This window comes from Wyeomyia smithii, chromosome 3 (genome assembly GCF_029784165.1).
Source record: "Wyeomyia smithii strain HCP4-BCI-WySm-NY-G18 chromosome 3, ASM2978416v1, whole genome shotgun sequence".
In the NCBI taxonomy this organism is placed as follows: Eukaryota; Metazoa; Arthropoda; class Insecta; order Diptera; family Culicidae; genus Wyeomyia; species Wyeomyia smithii.
This window is the reverse complement of record NC_073696.1, coordinates 39,793,278-39,817,849: the sequence shown is the minus strand read 5'-3', so window position 1 is coordinate 39,817,849 and position 24,572 is coordinate 39,793,278. Positions and strand designations below refer to the sequence as shown.

General features: G+C 38.3%; 1 protein-coding gene across 7 annotated transcripts; it reads left to right on the top strand.

Moving 5' to 3' along the window:
- Positions 1-831: 831 nt before the first annotated feature.
- LOC129730586 (endothelial lipase) lies at positions 832-18,259 on the top strand. 7 transcript variants are annotated; one of them, XM_055690032.1, is made up of 9 exons: positions 5,701-5,836; positions 7,618-7,847; positions 16,366-16,432; positions 16,504-16,753; positions 16,808-16,965; positions 17,038-17,255; positions 17,406-17,456; positions 17,565-17,730; positions 17,798-18,259. In XM_055690032.1, the coding sequence occupies exons 2-9, from the start codon at positions 7,826-7,828 to the stop codon at positions 17,874-17,876; spliced, it is 1,011 nt and encodes a 336-aa protein (XP_055546007.1). In that variant the 5' UTR covers positions 5,701-5,836; positions 7,618-7,825; the 3' UTR covers positions 17,877-18,259. The 7 variants fall into 7 exon arrangements, with proteins under 7 accessions (XP_055546006.1, XP_055546012.1, XP_055546007.1 ...); XM_055690033.1 differs by having other exon boundaries at positions 5,720-5,836; positions 7,667-7,847; XM_055690036.1 differs by having other exon boundaries at positions 5,740-5,825.
- The last annotated feature ends 6,313 nt before the right edge of the window (positions 18,260-24,572 follow it).

The following is a 24,572-nucleotide window of genomic DNA, read 5'->3' as shown; positions in this document are numbered from 1 at the left end:
TTCCGGAATCCGCGTAAATTCCGGAATCCGCGTAAAAAGAACCGCGTAAATTCCGGAATCCTGGTAAAAAAAACCGCGTAAATTCCGGAATCAGCGTAAAAAAAACCCGCGTAAAAAGCGACCTTAGTGTATTTGCAAAAAACATTCTATCATTCGCAAGAATTGAAACGCATTTCCGTGGGCTTCTTTGTCATCGAATTATGGCATACTAAGCGTGCTATCACTGCAAACGATTCCCAATTTGCTACTTAGCTGATTAACAAGTGCCAGTCGGCAAAGCAAAACAATTGAGTACTTTTGTAGGTTATCGAATAAATTAGCAGACACGGAAAGTACTCCAACTTTGAGTGTAAGTCGTGTGAGTCAATTAAACCACAATGCCTAATCGCATAAATCATTGAATTACGCCAATTCAGCCGCCGACTGGTTAAACGTGGCAAAGCAAAACTAGGAGCACTTACCGTTGCTGTTAAATAAACGGTGTATATATGAAAGTGCTCTATTGTATAGTTGCGATTTTGCGTTGAGAGAGCGTCTTAAATTGTAACTTTGAACTCACTACATAGTGAGTAGTATCACGCTACTCTTTCATGTTGGCGTGTGACGTAACTTTTACGTAGTATTGTATCTTCATTGTTTTATCGAATTGAAATCAAATGAACAGTCCTGATTAAGAGACCAACATTAGCCTACCTGATGCAAATTATTAAATAAGCTTGTGAGAATAACCGAAATCCGGAAGCTAAAGCCGCCTGTAGGTGGATTTAGTCGGTGATTATTTTTTCGCTGTCGCTTTTTTAACGAGCCAGATGATAACGCTTGACTCGTCTCTGACGTTGCATTCACTGTAGAGCGTTCGCCAGAGTGCGGCTCAGTTGAGATTTCGGCGGTCCGGCGCGAGATATTTTCGATTCGGCGCGGTCGCGTGCGATCCTCTGCAAGTGCTCGATGGACTTTGAAGTGTGGTGCTACTGCATTAAAACAAACCGGTTGTTTAGTTTGTAACTTTCGATTCTTTCTCAAGTTTTGTACTCTTGTTCGGCGATAATGGGCACTACAAAAACTATGGTGACTGTGTCGTCGGCGCTGATTCTGACACTAGGTTCGTATATGTGCGACAGAACATGTTACAGATTAATTAGGCGAAAATGATAAATGTGCATGATAAGCTGTTCATTAAAAATTCTAATCACTAGAAGATAATACTGATGTGTTTCGTCTCTACTATAGTTCAAAACGCGTCAAACTGTAGCTAACTTTCAGTTACTTCGATAGTGCATGAGTTTTTTCGTGCTTCAACCTCAGTCTTGCAAGAAAGTCACAAAGAAAGATTTTTTTATTGCTAATGATTCCAGCGAGAGGAATTTCGATATTGAGTGCAACGCAATACGTCTTTAATTTGCATATATTTTTACGCAGCCATCAGTCATGCAGTCATTCTCAATCAAATATAGAATATTATAAGACTATACAAATTTATCATTTTTAGTTTTTGTATTGCTGAAGAATAAAGGTATAAATATATAAAATAAGAGAAAAATGGTAGTAGAGGAAAGAGAGGAATGATATAAATAGATAAGAGAAACGCGAAAAATTCTTCCTGCGATCCAGAATGTATGCATAAAAAGGAATAGAGGTTGTAAAATTTTTTTCTTTGTACACTGGAACTCGCCGGTTCTTTTGAAATGATTGCTATAAAATCATCGGAGACACAGTCGAAGTCTTGTTTTTCTCAACTGCAAAATGAAAAAACAAAAATGTGGTCCTGCACCAGAAATATCCAACAGCAAGTATCGGCAATTAGTTGTTTCGAAGTAAGAATTCCATTAAGAGTTGCATTGCCTTGCAATATTAGTCAATTTAAAGTCCACTCTGCATCATTAGAATACGTTTACACTGGTAAACACAGGTTTTACTCTAGTGCTCAAAATGGAAAAAATGGAAGAATATAGCTTTTTAAGTTAGAAGTGTGTTGAGGCCACAAATGGTCGACTTCGAGCCACCACGTGGTCGATTTCGAATTTTCATATACCACTTGGTAATAGTTAATGCGTCACTTGTGAAAACATATCCTCATGTCTGTTATGGTGATTGAAACATAAAATAGAGTTTCCACAGGTAACGCATTAACTATTTCCGAGTCTTGTGCCTTTGAAAATTCGGCCACGTTGTGGCTTTTAGCTTTAAGAGACTTAAATGAGTTTTCTCGTAAGCAAACGAAGAAGCGACGAACTCGGCGAGCATTTACTCTGCGGTTTTTGACGCACTACTAACCAAACTAGAGGCACCAAAACTCATACAAATGATAAAAAAGTTATAATCTTATTAGGGCAACTGGATTGAGCTTTATGACAACTTTTTTCCGCTTTTGCTGACCAGCGTTTTTCTTAAGGTTAACTTTCTAGATAAAAATTGGATTACTTCCTCCATCCTAAACTTTTGATCAAATGTTTCGAAATAATTTCAAGACTTAACAAAAAATATAAAGAAAAATTTGAATCCTCTTCCCAAATTCAAAATTTGGTGCTTATTCTCAATTGGTTTTAGATTGTTCAAAATAAATTTTTGAGTTTATATTTTTTTACAAAGCGTTGTTAGTTCCCTACAACTCGTTTTCAGACAGTTTTTTCATACACTATTTAGATTAATTTTTCATATTTTTGTTAAAAAAACAAGATCCCAGTGTATTTTTTTGTGTCTTCAACTTCTTATCCAGTTCTAAACATTAATGTCGTTTATTAAGCGGTTATTTTTGAACGAATTTCAGAATTTACGCGTTTCTGACGTAGAATTACATCTAACAATAGCGTTTTTGGACAGGAGTGCAAATTGAAATACCTAAAACATCGAGAGCGTCTCGTAAATTGCACAAATTCAAACGCTTCTAAGTGTTTGACCGATTTTCTTGAATAATTGTGATTTTTCTGCAATCTTTTATACTGTTGAAAATTGAAGCATGTATTGAACAGAGATTTCATAACACAAAACATGGCCTAATACCATCCAATACGGATATTTTCGGAACAAGGGAACACTGTGCTTTCGTAGGAAACTCTCAGTGTAGACTGAGCTTCCAAAGCTACAGAATAGCATAGGAAATAAAATATTTCTCAACTGTTTTCGATAGTTGTACGCGATCGAAAAATAAACAGTCAAAAAACTTGAATGCAGCAATACGCTCATCACGTAGTTTTTACTACTATCAGAAAGCAAAAGTCGGGTAAAAGACGGAGTGCGCGGACTGCAGCGATGATCGGAGCTCATGAAATCAACATGAGTCATAACACTTTGCATAAAATAATCAAAAGCGACCTTGGATCTGTATCCAGGAAACAAAAGAATTACGGATTATCTCAGAGAAATGTGTCCGACAGGGTTGCCAGATCTTGATTGCTACTGAAAACACGCTGCTCACAACATAATGTCTTCGGGATATTCCAGCCGATAAAAGAGGAGTAGAACGATTCCAGAATGCTTCAGCTGTGATGGTTTGGGGAGCTGTGATGATTAGCCAACAGAGGAATGTTGCCATTGCTTTTCATCGACAGTCGTGTGAATATTAATAAAGAACTATCTACAACACGCCATAGGGAACATTCATAAATGACGTAGCATTTGAGGGGGGAGGGGGGGGGGTTTGCAGTTTTGTGACGAAATGTGACGAGGGGGAGGGTGGGGGTTCAAACCAAGCTACGTAGCAAACATGAAACTAAGAAAAAAAAATTGGATTTTTTCTAATTGTTTTTTTTTATCACTGTTTTGTCTGCTTAGGGCCATTTTTATTCCTTCCTTGTTTTTTCTTGTTCATTAATGACTCAAGGTATGTTCTGGATAATAAAATTTGCAAAAAAAAATTATGTGGGGGGGAGGGGTTATTATAAAGCTACGTAATTATCTAGAGGAGGGTCCTGACTTTGTGACGAAATGCTACGATGGGGGAGGAGGGGGTCAAAAAAACCTAAAAAAAAGCTACGTCATTTATGGATGTTCCCATAAAAAACCATTGGCTGCCTTGTGCCAAGGTATTATTTGGAGAAGGAACTTTCTGCCTTCAATAAGATTCAGGGTCAGCGCATCAGTTATTGGTTGTTCATAAGTGGTGCAACGAAAATTTACCGCGATTTATCAGCATAATTAAAAAGAACCAGTGAAGAAATATCTATCTGTTTTAATTCTATGGCATAAATAAAATTGTATCATTTTCATGGTGACACCCTGTAGATAATGCGTTTTGTTAACCAATTCATCAACAGTGTATTTTAAATTTGACTTTCGCAAACAATAGGAGAAAGTTTAAAAATGAATAAGATGTTATTTCTAATAAAGAAAAATTAATAGCAAACAACATTGAAAGGCTCGTAGATGGAAATTGTAAGGAATGTAAGCAACCAGACACAAATTTGCATCGGGTGGTAGTATGCACCGGAACTAAAGAAATTCGTGCTTGGCCGGAAAAACATTAAGGGAAAGGTTGAATGTGAACTTTTCCAGTGTTGATGAGATATTATGCGGACCCCTTAATAACAACGATCGATAACGATAACGATGTTAAAAACTGGTAGTCTATTTTGTTACCACAGGAGCATCCGAGAAATTCGATGGGCAAATAGGAAATATTTTGTAAAACATTTTGATCACTATTTAAATATTTGTTAGAAAATAAGCTTAGTTGAATATGTAATAAATCTACAATTTGAAAAAAAATATATCAAAATATACACTGATTCAGGTCGCTTTTAATTTTTGCCTGATTTTCAGCTCGATTTGCGGATGAGAATAACACTGCTTGTAAGCCGTGTGCAAAGATTCACTTCTATTAGAAAAGGTCGGGTTCGATATTTATTAGGTTTTTTTATTTATTAAAAATTACATCTGAAAACTATTTAAATTTTCCGACTCTTTTTTTTCAATGATGCTAAAAAGATTTAAAACTCGAAAACATCTATTTTAGATAAAATACCTGACACATTAAAACCATAACAGAAACAAAGCATGAAAGGGTCTGACTTCTTAAGAATTAAAGTTAAATGAAAACCCTCAGAATCATTAAAATTTGGGGTTACCATAAACGTCACAAATGATGTGCTCTAACCTCACAAATGTAGCAATCATTCTGTTTGTACACCATCACCAATTAATGAACAGCACGTGTGTGTGTGTATACACAAATTGCCTGGCACTTTACCAAGCTAACCAATCGTTTTATCATCACTTCCGTTGCATCTATTTTTAATTAGGCAAATTAGAGCAGTTTCCGATGGAAAAGCGTTGGAATGTTTAATGAAAACATTCATGCTGTCACACTGACTTTAATATTTCGTTTGTATAAGGAAGCCTTTCGAAAAGGATTAAAATATGTTGTGTATTTTTTAAAGTATTTTAGTTTATTTTTAGACCTGCCCCTATGAAAAAGTCTGAAACTAAATCCAAATAACATATTCCAAACATTCAGGTTTATAACAGTACAAAAAAGGTATAAGCCGGTCTATTGGAAAGCCAAAAAACCGCCCCACTGCTGTACACAGCCATTCTCACTCGTGTTACAGCTCTGTGTGATAATTCGCGATTGCCCCGCGGAGAGAAGCAGGTATGCGTCGCTCAGTTTCAAGGCCGTTCGAATTAACCTGCGCTAGAGTGGCACTTTTGAGCGAGAAGTACCTCTAGCCTCTACCTAGTCGCTCTACACTCTACAGCTTACATCAGTTTAGTTCATTAGATCGCGTTGCCCCGATCAGTAGTGCGTTTGTCTCCCCCCGTTTCGCTACACGCTTTACCAGCGATCATCTCGTGGCTCGCCCAAATGTGCATTTGAATCGAGTAAAAAAGTGTATATACAGTACGAATTACTTGTTCGTTGTTATTGGGCACTATTGCCATTTTCAAGTAGCCACCTCATCGCTGACCACGAACTCATTTCGCATTAGAATTGCTCACCGGTTTCATTCCCTTTTCGCCATTTTCGTGAAACGGGTGCGTACGAGTTGCGCGCTTTCAAAATTGATGACCCAAACCGGAAACGATTCAGCTGGTTCCACGTAACGCAAGATGGGACCAAAATTTGTGCATGGTAATTTTTTGATTCGTCTCTGGATAGTATTTCTTGGTTGAACTTTCAAGTGCTTTGAAGGAGTAAGTTCAATCGGACTTTGCTCACTGCACTTTGTAATGATAGTTCCTAAATCCGGTTTGATCTAATAAGCCGCTTGTTGAGTGCAAGTACTACAGTTGAGTTCATGCATTCGCGTGAGAACGACTCTCTCAGCGCATAATTAGAGCAAACATCGGTGTGCGTTTGCTTTAAAATATTCTGTGAATGCGAAAAATTGCTATATGTACACAGAATACTTGGTCGTAGGTTGGTAGTTGTTGTTGTCCAACGAAGTCAATGGTGGGGCACGTATGAAAATTTATTTGAATAAGACTTGTATCCAACAACAACGAGCTGTGCAAAAGAAATGCGAAAAATCGTTAAATTTTAAACATTTTTGAATCGAACAGAGAGGCCAATATGTAACAAACTCTTGTGAAAAATACTAAGAACTTTGATTAGTCTCATACTTGAACGAACCAACAAGCAGTTGGCCTCGAATTTGTAATCGGCTACCATTTGTAAACAATCTGTTGAACAAAAATAACTGCGACATAACAGTTTACAGATGGTAAACCAGTAGCTACCGCAAAGCTTAAGTTTACACAATATTTCTTGCCACGGTAGAATATTTCGATTGCCGGTCTGACTCGGTGAATGACTCCGCATGATGAGATCCCACCCGAAAATTACTTTAACCTTCAGCGCACAGAATTTTCGCCAATGAATTTGCAAAAAAAAATATGTGCAAGCATTCCGCCAAAATCACTCCTCCAATCAGATGAGATTTAAAGCAACTTCGGATTATTTTCCAACCTCCCCCAACCAATCGACGCGCCGCTTCTGAGTCTGCTTTCCACGGCTAATGCCAACCATCGCGTGTCCCAGTCGCGCGTCTTCTCTGCATTCAAGACCAAGCACCTATGAACCACTTTTTCGAGCCGCACATACGTATGTGCAGTGCAATTGGTTGGGAAATAATCCCGCCGCATTTACACCAGTTTTAACCTAGCAAGGCCACTCGTGTTATGAGCGGCTCTAGACCCGGCATTCCACCCCGCTCTATCCATTCGTCCAACGGTACGGAAAAACGGAACCTGATTGTGAACTGCCACCCGGTCACAAGCAGGCTAAAGCCTGTTTTCATAAAAGGGGCCCACATTTTATCGAAGCTTGTTGGTTTCTATTTCGCTGGGACAACCCGAACGCACCTAGAACTTTCTGGTTTTGCGGTTCATTGGCAGACTAATTGCTGACTTTCGATTGCAAAACTTCTGTTCCAATTCTGTTCGTTGAAGGTGAGTAAGAGGTACGCTAGTAATGAACTCTTTGAAACGGGTTATTGACTGCTGCTGGCGATAAATAGCCAAGCCAAAGCGATGCGAAAAGACTTCGAGAAGGTGATCAGCCAGCAGTGTGGCGGCTGCTTAGGTGGCGTCAAATGGTTTAGCACGGGTTGCGCACGGGGCTGATCGGCACGGGGAGGGGATCGCCGACGTTCTTGGCAGCTCCGTTTCCTACTGTTCTAGCGGTGTACGAGTGTGCGAGCTTGCAATTAAAGTGAACGTTTTATTGAAGTCGCTGGAGAAGTGATCAGTATCAAATCGGTGATGAAACAAGCAGGTCGGGAAGAGCGCCGTCGTGTTCTGTGAATCTCCCCGCCAGCAGTAGCAGCTGTTAAGTGGTACGAATAGTGAATATTGGACATTACCGTGCGTAGTGCGTGCGTCACTGAAGATGAAAAGAGTTAAAAATCCAAGTAAGATCATAAACATATCGGATTGATTTCGTATCTTTCTTCTCTAAAAACTAAACTAAAAAAAACTAAAAACTTTCGCAACTAAACTGGCTAAAATAGTTCTGTTCAAGCTTTCTTTAATTGCTAGCATCAAATGTAATTCAGAACCCATGTTTTTCGAATAAAATTAACATCCGTAAAAAACTAAGATAGATAAACTTTGTTGTGTCTATTAGCTGTTGGGTATTCACATTAATTATTGTTTGTCGTGCGAGCGTGCAAGACCTTAATCAGGGTTACGACCCCAAGAGAAAACTACGACAATTTCGATCAACAGCTGCAACACTAATAACTAGGTGGTGCTATGATCGCAGTTACGATAAAATGCAGCATTCTAGAAATTCTTAACATTGCCGAACCAGTGAGCAGAGATAATTTCTTGAACCTAGTGATAACCGATTATTATTAAACAACCATGTGACGAAAAGTGAAGTGAACTATGCCAATGCTGAATAAAGTTTGGTATTTATCAAATGGTTGATTTCAATTCACGTAATCATAAACTTGCTGATTGTGTAATTTTTTTATTGATTATTACTTTAGAATTTTTCTGGGTTTTCTTTCTCACCCTTTCTAACTCATTCTAAAACTTTCCTTAAAAACCTTTTTTTTATTCGCAAAATGAATGTTCAAAATCTACTAGATCAGAAGTTATGAAATTTTGGAAATATTAGTTATTTTATTAATACCTGCCATTTCGAGCACTTTAGGTGACCAATTTCGAAATTGGGTGTCCAAAAAAAGAGTTTTATTTTTTTATTTTATTTTCCAAATTTTATAACTTTTGAACCAGTTGATCAACATTTGATTTTTTTGGATCGAATTAAAGGTAATTATTTTTAGTTTAAGAGAAAAATGCCTAGAAATAAAATAGTTTGTCTGTTTTTATTGCGAAAAATATAATATTATTATAATTTTAATCATGTTTTCAAATTGAATTTACTCAATATAAAAAAACTTATTTTCGAAAATTTCTACATATGTAGAATCAAATGTGCACTTCAAGTTGATACCATGGGATATTTTTTTATGTTTGCCCCAAATAGAACGACAAACAAATGAAAAGGCATACTTCTTGAAGAAAAACATCAATTACTTTGAGTAGAATTGAGAAATTTACAATGTCAGCATTGCGGTTATTCTGAAAGATAAAAAAAACCTTTTTTTCTGCAAAGTTGCTCAAAATCATTAAGACATTAGACTACATTACACTACATTAAGACTACAATATTGTAGAACCTTTTTTTCTATCTACAAAGATAAAAAAGTTAGACTTCTGATTTCCTCGGCAATTTGGGTCACCCTAAATTTTGATAATTTTTAAAAAAGCGCTTTGTCATATAGGGTATCGAACGTCTTCGTCAGTGGTTTCCTTCGGCCCCCTTTTGCATAAGATTGCGGCATAAAAAATGCCGAAGAAAACCACTTACGAAGACAATCGATACCGTATAACAACTTTGTAGACGAAATTTTTCTCTAGAATATTGCTATCGAGCTTTAGATTCAATTTTTTTCTTGAATTCGGTTTCTGGACCATTGTGCACTGGTAGGCAAATGCAAAATATTAAACTAGAAAAAAAAGAAAGATTATTGCTTTTCAACTGTTCCTGTGAAATTCGATGGCCTTTGCGAGCTCGAACGTGCGTCAAAACAAAGCAGAATAATTGCTCACCGCGTTCGTCGCTTCTCTGTTTGCTTACGGGGGAATTTTAGTTCCGAAAGTCGATTGCAAAGGCTAAGTTAATGTTTTAGTCCTTTGCCAGCGACTTGTAAAACAGAATTCTCCGTGCGTGCGGAGAAAACGAAGACCACCCGGATTCAGAAATGTTGCCAGAATAATTTCAATGAATAAATTCTACTGCAACCGTTCGTTTCCAAATTTTCCGGCGGTCCTTCTTGAATTTTATCGCTATTCTTTTTTTGTTGTCTACTTATTGGGAAAGAGGCTGCTGCATGATTGAGTTGGAATTTCGCTTGGGGCTTTTTTCGAGAAAGCAAAACTTTTCGGACTAACAGCTAAACGAAATTCCAAAAGTTGTTTTTGAATATTGTTTTTGAATTGATCGTTGACTGAACTACGCAACGGTTATTTTAGGCAGTACGTGCGTTGCACGTTAAGCGGTATCCCTAAAGACAGCAGAGAAACACTCCATTTTCTAAGTTGTTCTCTCCTGTTCTCTCGCACTCATTTCTCTACTAAAACGCAACCCGTATTGAAAGTAAGTGACTTGAGCGCGCCAAACCACTGTTTTTCTAATGTCATTTTGTAACATGATAGTAATTGATTTAGGTTACTCCCTGTTTCTCAACCTGTTTCTCCCTTCAATACTCTTGAAATTCAATTTTTTTTTTCAACAAAACTCCCTCGGACGGAATTTTCGGACACCTCTACTTTGAATGATAGACACCAAGCCCACGATAGACTATCTAATATTGATGTCAAGGTTGATATTTGTTGAAACTCTTGAGTGAAAGTGAAAAAAAGCATCCATAAACGTTATTTTTTTACAATCCTTTCAAAGTTCTCCCTTCCCGCTTTTTGCATGGAAGTGAACTGTCAAAACACCTCATTATATTCCATGCGATGGAAGCAAGACAACAAAATCAGTTTATCAGTTAACGAAGATTGTCAAGACATCGGTCAGTGTCAGTGAAAAAGTGTTTCGGTGAGGTTCATTTTGGTTGAGTGGACTGTTTGTTTTTCTTTTTCGCTTTGAAGTGAAGATCATTTGGTTGGATTTGTCGTTAAATTTTATTCCGTAACCGTGAACGATGCGCGCGATCTATTTCATCTGAGTATAACTGCACGTTACTAGGACGAAACCTAGTGTATCTGAAAGAGTGCTGCGATCAATGGAAGTGAAAATTGAAAATGATTGGCTGTAATTTTCGAAGAATTTTGCTGGGGAAAATGACTTATCAACACTGATTGATGTTAATAACTCCTATCCAACGTCAATAAAACAACTCTCTGGGAATAATGTGGTGGCCCTGAAGAAGGAATCAAGATTGCAACTGAGGTGATTTACAGCCTCAGAATGTCATCTCGGGTCCGGAAATATTTTCTATTTCCAGATACCAGAAGTTATGACTTTGGTTTTAAAAATGCCATCTGGAGTCGATTCCGGGCCTCTGGGTATCACCCCGGTTCCGGAAAACTCTTATTGAGCGGTATTTGACCATTTTTGCTATCTACTAGGGAGTTACAATTTTGAATTTCAAAATGGCTGTGTTCTAATCGTTTTCTAATTGTCACCGCGAATCGTGTTTCCACATGAACAGCTTGGGGGGGAGGGTATAATGTCCACGGTCCTAGCAAAATTTCTAGAATTTAAATGGGCATTTGTCCACGGGGGGGGGGGGGGGTCAAAATCGTAAAAAATCTGTCCACGTGGTATGTGGATGGCCCCTCAGCACATTTTTCAATATTTTTCGTGACAAAGCAAAAAAAATTGGTTTTGGAACCTACTCCCGAACATTACTTTTTTTTATTTTTTTCATTTCATCGACGGAATTTAGAAATGATTGCATGTGTACCCGATCAGTCAAAAATATCAGGATTATAACAAATCTTGATATTTTGTTACGAACTTTTTGTATCAACTTGTGTTCTAAACTTGGTCTCGTTAATAGTGAAAATATCAAAACTCCTATCAAAATTACTTACTGATTGTTACGAATTATAGCACTATAATTATAACACTTTTAAACATTCAAGTGTATCATAACAGAATTTAATATAATTCTGTACTTTTTATCATTCTGGCATATCAAGAATATTACAGGCTTTGTTATTTCTATCAAGTTCAGATATATTTGTGTTACCCGTTTCTTATAATCGTTTGATCGTAAACATATAAAGTAATATCATAAAACAAGTTGAAATTGCGACAAATGCCAAAAGCTATTTACAAAGGCAATTCCAATTTTATGGTAACCGTATACTGCCTACCTCTTAAATCTTTCTTGCGCCTTCAGAAAAATTAGGTTTTGTATAGTATTCTGAAAATTCTGAATATTTCAGAAACACCAAAAAATAAATTTATTCCTCTTTTTGAGCAAATAGATCATTTATAATTACTAAAATTCCGGTGACAATAATATATAATTTTAATAATATATAATTTTTAAAAAGATCAAGTATTCTTTTGAAACAACATTTGGTATTTATTTCCTAACAAAAGTCACGGTGACTAAATAGAGGTCGGTTAAATCCCAGTGTTTACTTCTCCTGATATTTGTTCAAACAAAAAGAGATAAATAGCAAAATCACTATGACAATGTTATCAACATTTTTTTTTGAGTTTTTTTATAAAAAGGTCATATATCCTCTTGAATAAATCTTTTGCAATATATTTTCTTACGAAAGTCACAGTGACTAACTGGGGAAACAACTTCTACAAAATGTCTCCATAAATTCATCAGGAAAATTTGACCATTCTTCTCTATGACTTGGTGACTATTCTATAACAAAATATACTTAAAATTATCGCCGTGACTGCTTGATAAAAAAAATTATTACTCTTGTTGCGGAAGTAAAATAATTCGATTTGTGACTCTTTTAAAAAAAAAAAACATGTTATTCTAATGCTATTCTATTGTTACAGAGACAAAAAAAGGAAAATTTATGTTTTTAATTACAGTTCTAGTGTGTTTCGTTAGTAAATTCACACAAGTTTTTCCATAAAAAGTAATGGCTACTCGATTACAAACACTGTTTCCACATTATTTGTAAAATATTTGGGGGGTTGTTAATTAAGAAAATAAATTAAAATTTGTGACTCTCATGCAGATTGGGATATTTCTTTAAACCGAAAGCGGATTCTTATACATGTTACTTACTTACTTAAATGGCCGTACGTCCTAAGACATCGCTCGCACAACATAATTCCGTCAAATTGATCGGTCCATGACTGCCCACCCCCAATCCCGCGGGCACTCCGTACTTGCCAGATCATGCTCCACCTGGTCCAACCACCTTGCTCTTTGTGCTCCTCTTTATCTCGTACCAACCGGATTCGAGGTGAGAGCCAATTTTGCAGGGTAATTGTCCGTTGTTCTCGCCACGTGCCTCGTCCAACGTATCCCTCCAGATTTGGCCACTTTCTGGATGCTGGGTTCACCGTAGAGTTACGCGAGCTCATGGTTCGTTCTTCCTCTCTACACTCCGTTCTTCTGCACACCGCCAAAAATGGTTCTGAGCATCCATCGTTTGAAAACTCCGAGCGCTTGCAGGTCCTTCAGATTTTCATTTTTCACCCCAGTTCTACGTAAAAATAGTAGCTTTCGTTAACTTTCCTGCGCGTTTACATTCTGACAGTTCCCGTAAATTTTCACCTCGCTTGAACGGTATCCGGTATCCGACATCAAATTACATCACGTAAAAAACGCTGTAGAAAACTACCTAGTTGACCGATCCTTTTGAAACTTTTAGACAATAAAATAAAATCCATTACCTAGTAAGCTTTTGGTATAATTTGCCATAACCGTACGCTCGTACCTAACAGTTAACTCCACTCATTAGGTTTTGCACAACATCTGGCTGCAGCTTTTTCTGTATGCAAACCCATTTTTTATGCCCTCCTTGACTTCTTTGCGATAATTTCGTAGCGCCTGCTTCATAATCGCCCAGTATATTTGATAGGCTTTTTTCAGGTTCCGGTGCCCCCCAAGTTCATGTCCTTGGGTGCAAAAGCGACCACGTTGGCTTCGGACAACCCCAGAATATAATTTGAATTGTGGCAGGAAGCTCGATTCGTCCATAAGATCGTAGGTCCCTTCAACAGAGAAAGCAGATGCTTCTGCAGACATTCCTTTTGCTCATCTTTTTTGCCACATGAGCAGATCGCTTGCCAAATCAGATATTTTTTGGCAAACTTTTCTGCTTACTAACTTCCTCCAGAACATCAAACTTGTGCTGGGCAGTGAAGAATAGTAGCCCTGGAAGCTGCTGGAACCTCGCCTTGACGTAGGTTTCAAAATCCATAATGAAGCAGTGAGGCTTCAGCTTTTGGGTGAACATTTTACGGGCCGGTGACTTTTCCATTGTATTCAACATAGTTATCCATGATCCCATATAAATTTGCTTACCGTTATTTTCGATAAATTCCACACTGCTCTGTTTTCGAAAGGAATCCACATCAATAGCCAATTATGTATTTCAATTTGTCAGTGACTTCCTTATTTGCATGTTTTATTATTCAACAGGGTAAATCAATAAACCCAATGTGTGAATGTGACGTTAATTCACGCCCTTTGTGTGTTTGAATCTAGTAACCCTTAACCTGAGTTTCCGTGTTTGGAATCGACAAGTCCACGCGGAAACCTCTCAAGGTAATCCACTAGAGAAAAGCAATAATATCGATTCATGCCTCATGCTCGCTGTACGATCTGCCTTCCTTCTTGACCACATTTCATTAACTGGTAGCTTGACAAGTTAAGCAAATACCAGCAGTTTGCTATAGGTATCGAGTTCATAGAGGTGAATGTAAGGCATGTTTCCTTGTCCATCAGTAGGCGGAAAGATGACAACTATAAAAGGCAAAATATATTTTATTCATTTACCGTATTGCTTTCTGTTGCGTTACATGAGCTAGCGTTAGTTTAACAGTTAATTTTATCACATGCTGTAGCATTAGCCTTCTAAACTTATTCAACCAAAAGACTTCAACGCTTTGCCTTTTTTCGTTTAATAATGTTCTAGGAAGCTAGTATCTCCACTCGAAACTTGTCAGTTAGGCAACGTTGTGACATAAATTAACCCTGTACCAGGGTAACAAACCTGATACCACAATAAGTAACAAACTGTGAGCACCGCATGTGATTCAAGCGACGACTTTTATGACTAAGCTCGAAGTGTCGTTTCTAAGGTGTCATCGATAGTAAACAAACAGTGAGTTGTGTACCTATAGCATATGTTGAAGATCGAGTACGTGTTTGCAAACGCTTCTAGTTAATTTTGACATTATCTGTTTGCGTTTTGATTCATTCCTTATTGTAGATTTTTGTTTGGGTTTTATTATTACAAAAATATAAACTAAGTACTCATTGTACAAATAAATTGCCAAACTGCATAATTTTGATTCGTAATTCCGTAATTTAGATGAAACCTAGATTACTGACCTCTATCTAGGGTGTGACCATTTTGACGTCAGAAGTATGCTGCTTGACAATCAGTGCAGTTTTCTCACTTCATGCATATTTAAACTATAAATAGAATGTGGGTATAGCACAGGGAGGAGCACCACTTAAAAAATATTATTTACGCCTGTTTATATTGAAAATAATGATCATACACCCCACAAATTGCACTCAGAAGCTTTTTGACAATATGAGGAGCGTGTTATGTCAATTCGTTAAATCGTGTTTTGGTTACCGCTATACACAAAAAAACGTTTCTGCTATATAATATAGGAAAACACGCTGTGGAATAGTGTAATGTATGTCTAGATGTCATCCAATATTTACTGTTTACTTTGCGCTTTATTTACAACACGTGCCAGAAAGCAAATTCATTGCTTTTGTCAGCTTTTGATTTTCATATGACAACGTATGCTTACTATATCTAGACTTCATGCAATTTTTTTTTTTCAATTTTAGAATTTGTACTAACGCACGTTAACAACACTCTTCCAAAGACTGGACCATTTTGTAGCGTTTTCGCTAGATTGCGGCTTTGCTAGGCTCCGCTAGGGATTTTGGATTAGAGCATTTTTGTTCCTATAGAATAGTTTAATGGTTAACTAACAGTCCCCCAACCAATATATCAAATGTTCCAGACTGATAGTTGAGAGGAAAGATCTTTACAGAGCTGTTTTCAATTTCTCGTACAACAATGTTTTTCATTATTCAATGCTAACTTTTACGTGTGCTGAGAATATAATCAATAAAATTGATAACAGCGGAACTAGCACTCGATTTCAGGAAACCAGAGAAGCCTCTCCAAAACTGTAGCACGGCATAACATTAGATGGATACAGTCTCACGTATTCACAAGATAGTCGTTATCAGACAAACAAATATGAGAAAGTCGCGATATTTTGCACACATACCGTTACATGCATCCAAGCTAATAGCGATATATGATACGGTTCATTGCTTTTACTAAAGAATACTCATAATGAAAATAATGGGAACCAAAATTGTATTCAAATCAAACAAACCGTTAACAGAGTGAAGAAAAAAAAAAAAAACCGTTAACAGTATTTTCACTATGATTCTTCGTTCTTACCAATGAGAAAATTATGATCACTTTGACACCAATAAATATTGAAAATTCAGTCTGCCCTTTGCACTTACTAACCAAATTGTTTATACCAACACCCGCCTGACGGGATACTAAAAATCATATAACAGGCAATCAAATATATAAATTGGTTCTATTTATCTCTGTACTCCCGGTGCATTCACTGTACGTACAGCGCTTTCGACTGCCACTCAGAATTAATTGTTAACCAACGTTTTCTCGTCCGTCTCGCAGGGCTATGGATCGGTTTGCGACCAATTAAGGCACAGCTGGAAACGGCAAAGTTTATGTTTTTCCATGGGTATGTAAGAACAATTTATTTTTGCTGCTGCTTAACCAACAAAACAATACCAACTTTCTATTTGCTTTCAGAACGCAGTTCGATGACCATGAAGTGTTTGAACTTGACCAAGCTGATAAAATCGTGCGCCACCCCAAGTTCGACCGTAACAAACGTACGGTCATGTACTTCCACGGGTACATCGAATCACCGGAAGTGGAAAGCGTGCACGTGATCGTCGATGCATATCAGAAGCGAAATGACCATAACCTTATTATTCTCGACTGGACTCAGTTGGCCGATGGAAACTACTTGTTGGAAGCCGTCCCCAATTGCCGAAAGGTCCTCTCTAATGCTATTTTAAGTAAACTATTTCAAAGTTAACTCATATTACAGTTAGGACACAAACTTGGATCGGTTATACTGGCGATGGTTGACGCCGGCTTAGACGTTGATAAGCTACACTTAGTTGGACATTCACTAGGTGCTCAGCTGGCAGGTTACGCCGGTCGAACCGTGTTATCTAAATCCGATAAAAAGATTAAGCTGAAAAGGTACCCGGATTAGCTTTGGCGTATTGTGGTTAGTTATTAATCTTTTTTATTATTTAATCCCGTTTCGTTCAGAATTTCAGCACTGGATCCAGCATTCCCACCATTCTACCCCGGTGTGTTTGTGACGCATCTGAGCGAAAAAGACGCACATTTTGTGGACGTCATTCACACAGACGCCTGGCTATACGGAGCACCAGTTAGCACAGGGACGGCTGACTTTTGGCCTAACAACGGCAAAACACTTCAGCCAGGTTGTCCCAAAAGAAACTATAAACCACTGACAGATAATGGTAAACATATTCTAAAGCCTGTTTATTTTCTGTAATGGTATATTGAATTGTTCTTGCTTGCTTATATTTTTTGTTTATTCTTCATTTTCTACGTTTACGTTTTTGCATGGATTACCCGCTTCCTATAACCCAATACCCATTCTCCCGCAGTAGTGCCATTCAAGCTGGACTCACCCGAAGCTCATGCCTGTCGCTACGCATGTGTGTACACCCTATTTTGATTAGGTCTAAATTAATATTGTACATGTTACATTCTGTCAAAAGTCTGTTACGTCGTTACTATCTAACAAAATTCGATCTCCCTCCCAGATCTCTGCAGCCATCGACGGTCCTGGTGGTTTTGGGCGGAAAGTGTTGCCGAGCGACCAACGGCCAGCTTCCACTCGGTTCGATGTAAGTCCTGGGGAGACTTCAAAGAGGGCAAAGTAGACCGGTCCGCACAGATTGCACACATGGGAATCGACTGCAGTGCTGAGTAAGTGGCTATACCAACTCACAGCTGAATTGTTTTGCCTAAACTTGTATTTTTTTTTTTATTTCAGTGCCAAAGGGGACTACTACCTGCAGACGAATGGAAACCCACCCTATTCAAGAGGTGTTGCGGGCGCCAAATATGAATAACAGTGGGTTTGCAGCAGTCGCCGTTACCAGTCTTAGCATTAAGTATAGTACAAAATTTATTGAATTCGATATCATACTTAAAATATTCCCGGGAACCCAAAGCATGCGAGATTATTTAGATTAGTTCGCAAGGATCGCTGTTCTTCTATTGATATTACTCTGGGAAACAGTATACGAATTTTCGGGTGTGTCTGTAATATAGAAGATTCGCACGTTATATCCTTTCTGATAATCTCCAAATTTGCAGTCTGTTAGAATATGCTTTTAGTGCACTTAACATTGACGAAGCAGGCTATGTGTATTTTTTGAGTTTCAGTCCGTGCATTATAATTGAAGATAAATAAATTTTTGTTACGCTTGATTATTGGATCTGCTATAATTTATAGCTTATGCTTTTTATTTTGTGTGATATTTTGAGAATTGATTAGAGCATCTAACATTTAACTTCGTAGCCTTATGATATAACACACATTTATTTTAAGCACTGTTCTACAGAGAACAATTTTATACTCGATCTCAATTCGCTTGACTTCGTTTTTGGACAAAGGTTATCTTTGCCTAGAATATCAAATAATATATTAGGTCAATTAGTTCTTTCACCCGATTCTACATAGGAAATGACTAAATTGACTGTTTCGCGCCTCTCAACTTAATCCATGAGGCAAACAGCTCATCTAATTTTATTTTAACTGACATGCATTGGAAACGCACCTCATTAATGCACGCATGTAGCAGAATATCCAGGCGCATTTTCTCGATTGCAATAAACTTGACCACCATCATTTTATTCTATCACAATTGCATGACAATTGGTGTTCCAGAATGTATTCACAATTGCAGAGGTTTTATACCATTATATATTGCCTGTTTGTCCGGAAGACTAAACGAAATCTTCCGATTTACTCGGGCATCATCGAAAATTCAGTAAGATTTTGTAATAATCGTACATCATAAAATCAAAGTCAATAGGGTATCGAACAGTGGTTTTCTTCGGCAGATTTTCTGCAGCAGTACTATCAAAAACCTGTTAAAGAAATCCACTGCCGAAGACATTCGATACCCTATATAAATTTATTGTGAAAAATGCAAAGCAATCCGAAAAAAAAACAATTACAAATTAACCTCTATCGTCAACTTCTCAAGTTTAAAACTGTAAATGATTCGAGATAGAGGCAAATTGCAAACGTATATATCGCCTACGCATAAATCATACTTGAAAAAAAAATCAGCATATGAATTTGATGTGGAATATTGTGAAAAAAAGCCGCTAAAATTTTGTCGTAGAGAAATAAATAAAAAATGTCGAAAGGCTAGAATGTCTTTGGCCCATTACAGATAAAAATCGACAAATTTTTAATAAGCTGTTTTATTCTTCGACATAGTATCTATAGAAAGAAATGCACTTATTGTAGCAATCCTCTAACAATTCGATACTAGTTTTGCAGTCCTTCAAAACAGTTGTTTGTTTCTGTTTTCAAGTCTTCATTAGAGTGGAATCGCTTACGTGCGCAGCGCAATTCCATCAATTTGATGGTCGTGTCACGAGTCGAATAAGCGAAATCGTTGTCTTGGTGAAAGAGCACTTTTTTGCTATATGCGGTGGTTTCGCCTTGAGTTCAACGTTTAATGGATCCAATAATGTACAATAACATAGTTTGTCAGAATCAACGAAAAGTTGATATTAAGGCTAGGATAACCGCGGTAATGGTTGAGAGTTACTACGATTGGAGGTTACTATCCAACACTCTTCCTTAACCTATGATCCCAGTCAACATCTTAAATTGAATGTGCTTCTGCTTTGCTAAAGCTTTTGTGAACCCATCAGCAGGTTGTTCGTGTGTTGTAATGTATTGGAGCTGAATGTCGCCTTTTCCTACTACGTTTTTCACAAACTGGTAACGGGTGGACCTATGTTTAGTCCGAGGATCGCAGAACTGCCGTTTAACGCTCCACGAAATGGCTCCCCCCATCTTCTTAAATAGATACCCAGTGATAGAGTTTCGCGTATCAGAAACTCCTCCCAAATCCGCTTCTGTATACCCGGTCAGCTATGAATCGCTATTCCTCGTGTACGTCAGCTTTGCACCACACGTGCACGTAAATAACGCATGATACGCTTGACTGTCTCCCAATGTCGTCTTCCAGTATTCGGTGGGAATTGACTCATCAAGTTGACACCGTTACCGTAATAATTCAACAGCCTTTTTGAACGGGACATTTTTAATCTCCTCTATTCCTCCCGTGGGACACATTGACTTATCAAGCTTCACTCGGGGTCCATAGGAGTTGCAACAGGCTTGGAATTCTCCATATGAAATTTCTTGAGAACGTCTTGGATACAGTTTTGTTCGTCCGTTTTCTCGATCACGAGTTATCTGCAGTCCGAGACAATACTTCGCCTCTCCAAGACTCTTCATTTTGAACGGGTAATTCAGGTACGATTTTAGTTTATTTTTCAGTTCTGAAAAACATTTTTCCATCCTTCATGATAGACTACAAGTATGGATCTATACTGGAACGAACCAGGCAAAATCCCTTGAGTGCTTCATCTAGTCGGATGTTTCATACCCTACTTGATTGTTTCAGTCCGTCCTGTACAATTGCACACCTTCATGAAATCTTTGATGTAGCCTTCAGGTCATTCCATATATATGCCCTTTAGTTTTTCTTGCAGGAATGCTGTAACTGCATCAGGCTGTTCGATGTCGAGATCATACTGAACAGCACTCGCCATCGAAAAACGAACTGTGGAGTACCGTAGCACCGGGGATTATACTTCATTGTAATCGATGCCAGCTCCCTTGGAACGTCATTTTATGAGTAGCCACGCCTTGTACCTTTCGATTTCACCATCAGCACCTCGTTTGGTCTTAAGAACCCATTTGTTGCGGATTGCTTTTCGTTCACGTGGTGATTCAGTTTCTTCTTGCATCGCCTTAACGTTTTCAGTGATATAAATGGACTTTTTTAGATGGTAGTTAAAATAACTAAGACAGATAATTGAGTTTGGTAAATTTCTCTTAGAAGGTTTGCGAATGGCCTTCCGGCTGTTAACCGGAACATTCGCCATGGCGGACGAAAACATGCGTATAGGCATGTTTTGGAATTCTTTCTTCGTTTTATTTATCAATCAATTTCTCCTTAGTCTTCACGACAAAACTGTTGGAGCAGATCTGACGCTTTAGGTTTGCCCAGAAATTTTCGATGAAACTCACTTTGAGGACGTTGGGCGGGTTTGCCAGTTTGGGTACCACATCGATATTCAACCACTCTATCTCTTCCAACGATCGCTTCGAGTAATAGGCCGACGCCAGATCCGGCCAAAACACCGCTTTTACGTGCTTATATTATTTCTTGATGAGCAACGCAATTTCCGGCAGGCGCTTCGTACTATAAGTTTTCTTATTCAACGCCGATCCGGAGCGAAAGAAGAGCAGCTTTGACATCCCCTTCTCGCTGGTTGTCAGCAACAGCAGCACTTTCTTAGGGAACTTGATGTGTGAAATGAACTTCACCTCGGTGCTCACTTCCTTCGTGGGGGAAGTGAAATATGCCCTGCCAGTCGTTGCCATCCAGGGTGGGACAGGTCTCGTCGTCCATTACCGCCGCCAAGTCGCGATGCACCGGGAAATTCGACTTGGACTGCCGCTTCTTGGCATATATGTCCATGTTCGCCAGGAACTTTTACACTGTTTGGCCGGTTGCACCGACCTCCCGGTCAAGCGCACGAAGTGATGTAACCACTTTTACCTCGGTTTTCCTCTCCAGCATCCTTTGGATCTTCTTGTCTGATTGTTTTCGGATTTATCGACCGTCGAAAACGAATTGTCCGTTCCTGATGCAATAACATCACACATCCTGGCCTTTATTGCTGCCTTCCTCGAGATCTAGCTCGGCGAACACTTTAGCAACTGATTTCATAAACTGACTGTTCACCGTGTTGATTGGATTCACCGGAACTTCTTGCCTCTAAACACCCTCGTCACTTCTGGTCATATGATTACTCGCAGCTGAATCGAAGTACCATTCATCTTCTTTCCTTCTACACAGAGCCAACATCGCACAGAGCGCCTTATTATTGTTCATTGTTGATTGATTTTGCGATATATTCAGATTTGATGCAATTAAAGTAGTTTCCGGTCTTCTTCTCAGTCTTGGCGTGTTCTAGTTTTGGGTTCTGCTTGGTGTACAACGCACCCTTTGTTCCAGTTGTTCACGTCTTGAAGTATTTTACCTTACACGGTGTCTGCCGTCAGCTCGATCCCAGAAGCTTGCGATCCCACGATCATTGGATTGTAGTGCGCCGGATGCTCTTTCAAGAATAACGACGTCAACCACTGATCTTTTACCTCGAATCTAATTTCGCTTAGGCTTGGAGATGCTGTTACCAACTCGTTGACGTAGTCGTCAACGTTTTCCTCCAACTTTTCCGACGTCAACTTATCCAACAGTTCAAAACGCTGTATCAGTCCATCGCCTTGGAACGTTTTCTGAATCGATGCTTCTTTTGCTGTTTCAATATGTTATAGGGTAGGGAACGGCTTAAGCAGTGGCGCCTATTTTAATCAGTCGAAGAAAGCAGGCCTTAAAATCCTGGATTTTGATCAATATCGACAATTTCAATTAAGGAAACGAAAACTTTGATTGTCTAGCTGTCTTACGAATATAAGAAATACCGTTAATCACAAAGAAATCACACACAAATCACCATTAGTAACAAATCGACCTATATTGCAGCCATTCAGAAGCCACTTCGGGTGTTGAAAGAAACGCCTGCAAAACAGATGGAAACTGGTTAAAAATAGGTTCGGAGTGATTGGAATAGTGTCCCTCGATTGGTAACTTTAATTGATTATTGTTAAAGTTTGCTAACTTAGTTTTACAATCTGAAAACAAGTTCTGACATAGAAAAAGATAGAGAACTGATTGATATACTTCTGTTTGAATTTCACCCAACACATTTTGAGTATTTCATCTCAATACACAGGCGGTTCCTAAAGCTACTTTGAATATGTTCCCTACCCTACCCCTTATAATATGTTCCCTACCCTACCCCTTAGAATATGTTCCCTACCCTACCCTATTATTCTTCTCCACGCTTTCACATCCGCGCAGCTTTTCCATGTTTGAAAGGTTTACAGCGTTTCCAAAGGTAGGCACAACTCCTCAGGACCGCAGGCCATGTCCACCTACGCCAAAGGCCAAAAAAGAGAATGATCGTTATTTTAACTTAGAATCACTAAAAGCTACTAAAAGCCATAAAAAAAACAAAAATTGAGCTGAAGGTCCCCGCAAAGGGATTCTCAAGACCAGAAAAGGTCAAAATAAAAATGATCCCAAATTGAGCTCAGAAGCGCCGAAAAGTTCTTCTAATGGTTTAAAAAGGCCAAAATAGAAAAAGAAACAAAACTGAAAATCACCGAAAAGTGCAATTGTACTATTTTCAACTTGAAAAGACCACAATAGAAAACGATCCCAAATTAAGCACGGAATCATCAAAAAGCAGTTTACTGTAAGTGTTTGTCTTTCCCCTTGCATCCTAGACTTAAACTCGAAGCATCTCCCAAATTACTTGCGCTCATAACGTAATTTAAAACAACAGATGTTTCGAATGTAAGTGATTGCCTTTTTGTCAATAATTAGATTCTATCCAAGCTGCAAGATACTTATGAGATTGTTGAGAACAATTAAACTTCAAACCCATATCAGACATCTGAGCCGCTACACCAATTTTCATCAGAAGCTCAGATTTCAATGGATAAACTGTTTTCTTCCTTACTACCTTAAAGTGGTGAACAACCGCAAAACCAGTAGCCCCATATCGTTGCAGTACATCACCTAATCGCCACATCCTCAGGTTGTGCGGAAAAGGGAAGCATCTGCTTCTGATTTATATCAATTATACCCACGTGCATCAGAGCCACATACGCGAAACCCGCTTCACACCGGGGCGGCGCGCGTGAGTAACAATTTTCTGCCATCCCACAGCATATTGTTATTGTTCTGCTACCGTTTCTGTGTAAGCAGTCAGAGCAACTCAGAAGAAGGCACTAAAATGCAACCTTCCAACTCGAAAAGCCATCAACTAAAATCTGACTAACAGACGGTGCGCAATTGCAGGAAGAAATATTTATCGCGTGGAAAGTCGTGAGAAAGTAAAGTCATCCGACTTAAGTTCCCCAGCATTTTCCATGTGCAGCCGTTGTTGACGCGTCGCGATAACTGCGCGCGGCAAAATCGGTGCGAACCGCACATTGTTTGAGATCTGATTCACGCATTTTTATATAGTTCATTGGGGAAGTATGTTTCTTTTTTTCCTTGAATGAGCAAAATAATTATTCAAACGGGAGTATGGAAACATTAGTGATACGCATAGGTATGTATGAGAGTATTATGTTGGAACATTTACCTGGCTATTATACGAAATTGAATCGTAAAATAATAATTTCTGCTTTGCGCAGCTGCGCAATGTCTTTTACATCCATTATATATTTATATAATAAATCATGAGAAAGGCAACTTCGAAATGAAATTTATCACGAATCCAATAAATATCTTAAAATAATATACAATGCCGCCTTAAAGAGATTTTCCAGGATTTTTTTTCTATATAGAAACCAGCAGTACAAATAAATAAAACAAACATGTGAAAAATTACATCCGTGTTCTGTAAGTGGTGTTGAAATTAATGTCTTC

What these genes read in the sequence shown, in the direction of transcription:
- LOC129730586 (XM_055690031.1), top strand. Translation starts at nt 1,048, where the DNA reads ATGGGCACTACAAAAACTATGGTGACTGTGTCGTCGGCGCTGATTCTG. An exon ending in AAGTTTATGTTTTTCCATGG is followed by an intron (nt 16,433 to 16,503) that starts GTATGTAAGAAC and finishes ATTTGCTTTCAG; the next exon opens with AACGCAGTTCGATGACCATG. An exon ending in TCATGCCTGTCGCTACGCAT is followed by an intron (nt 17,457 to 17,564) that starts GTGTGTACACCC and finishes TCTCCCTCCCAG; the next exon opens with ATCTCTGCAGCCATCGACGG.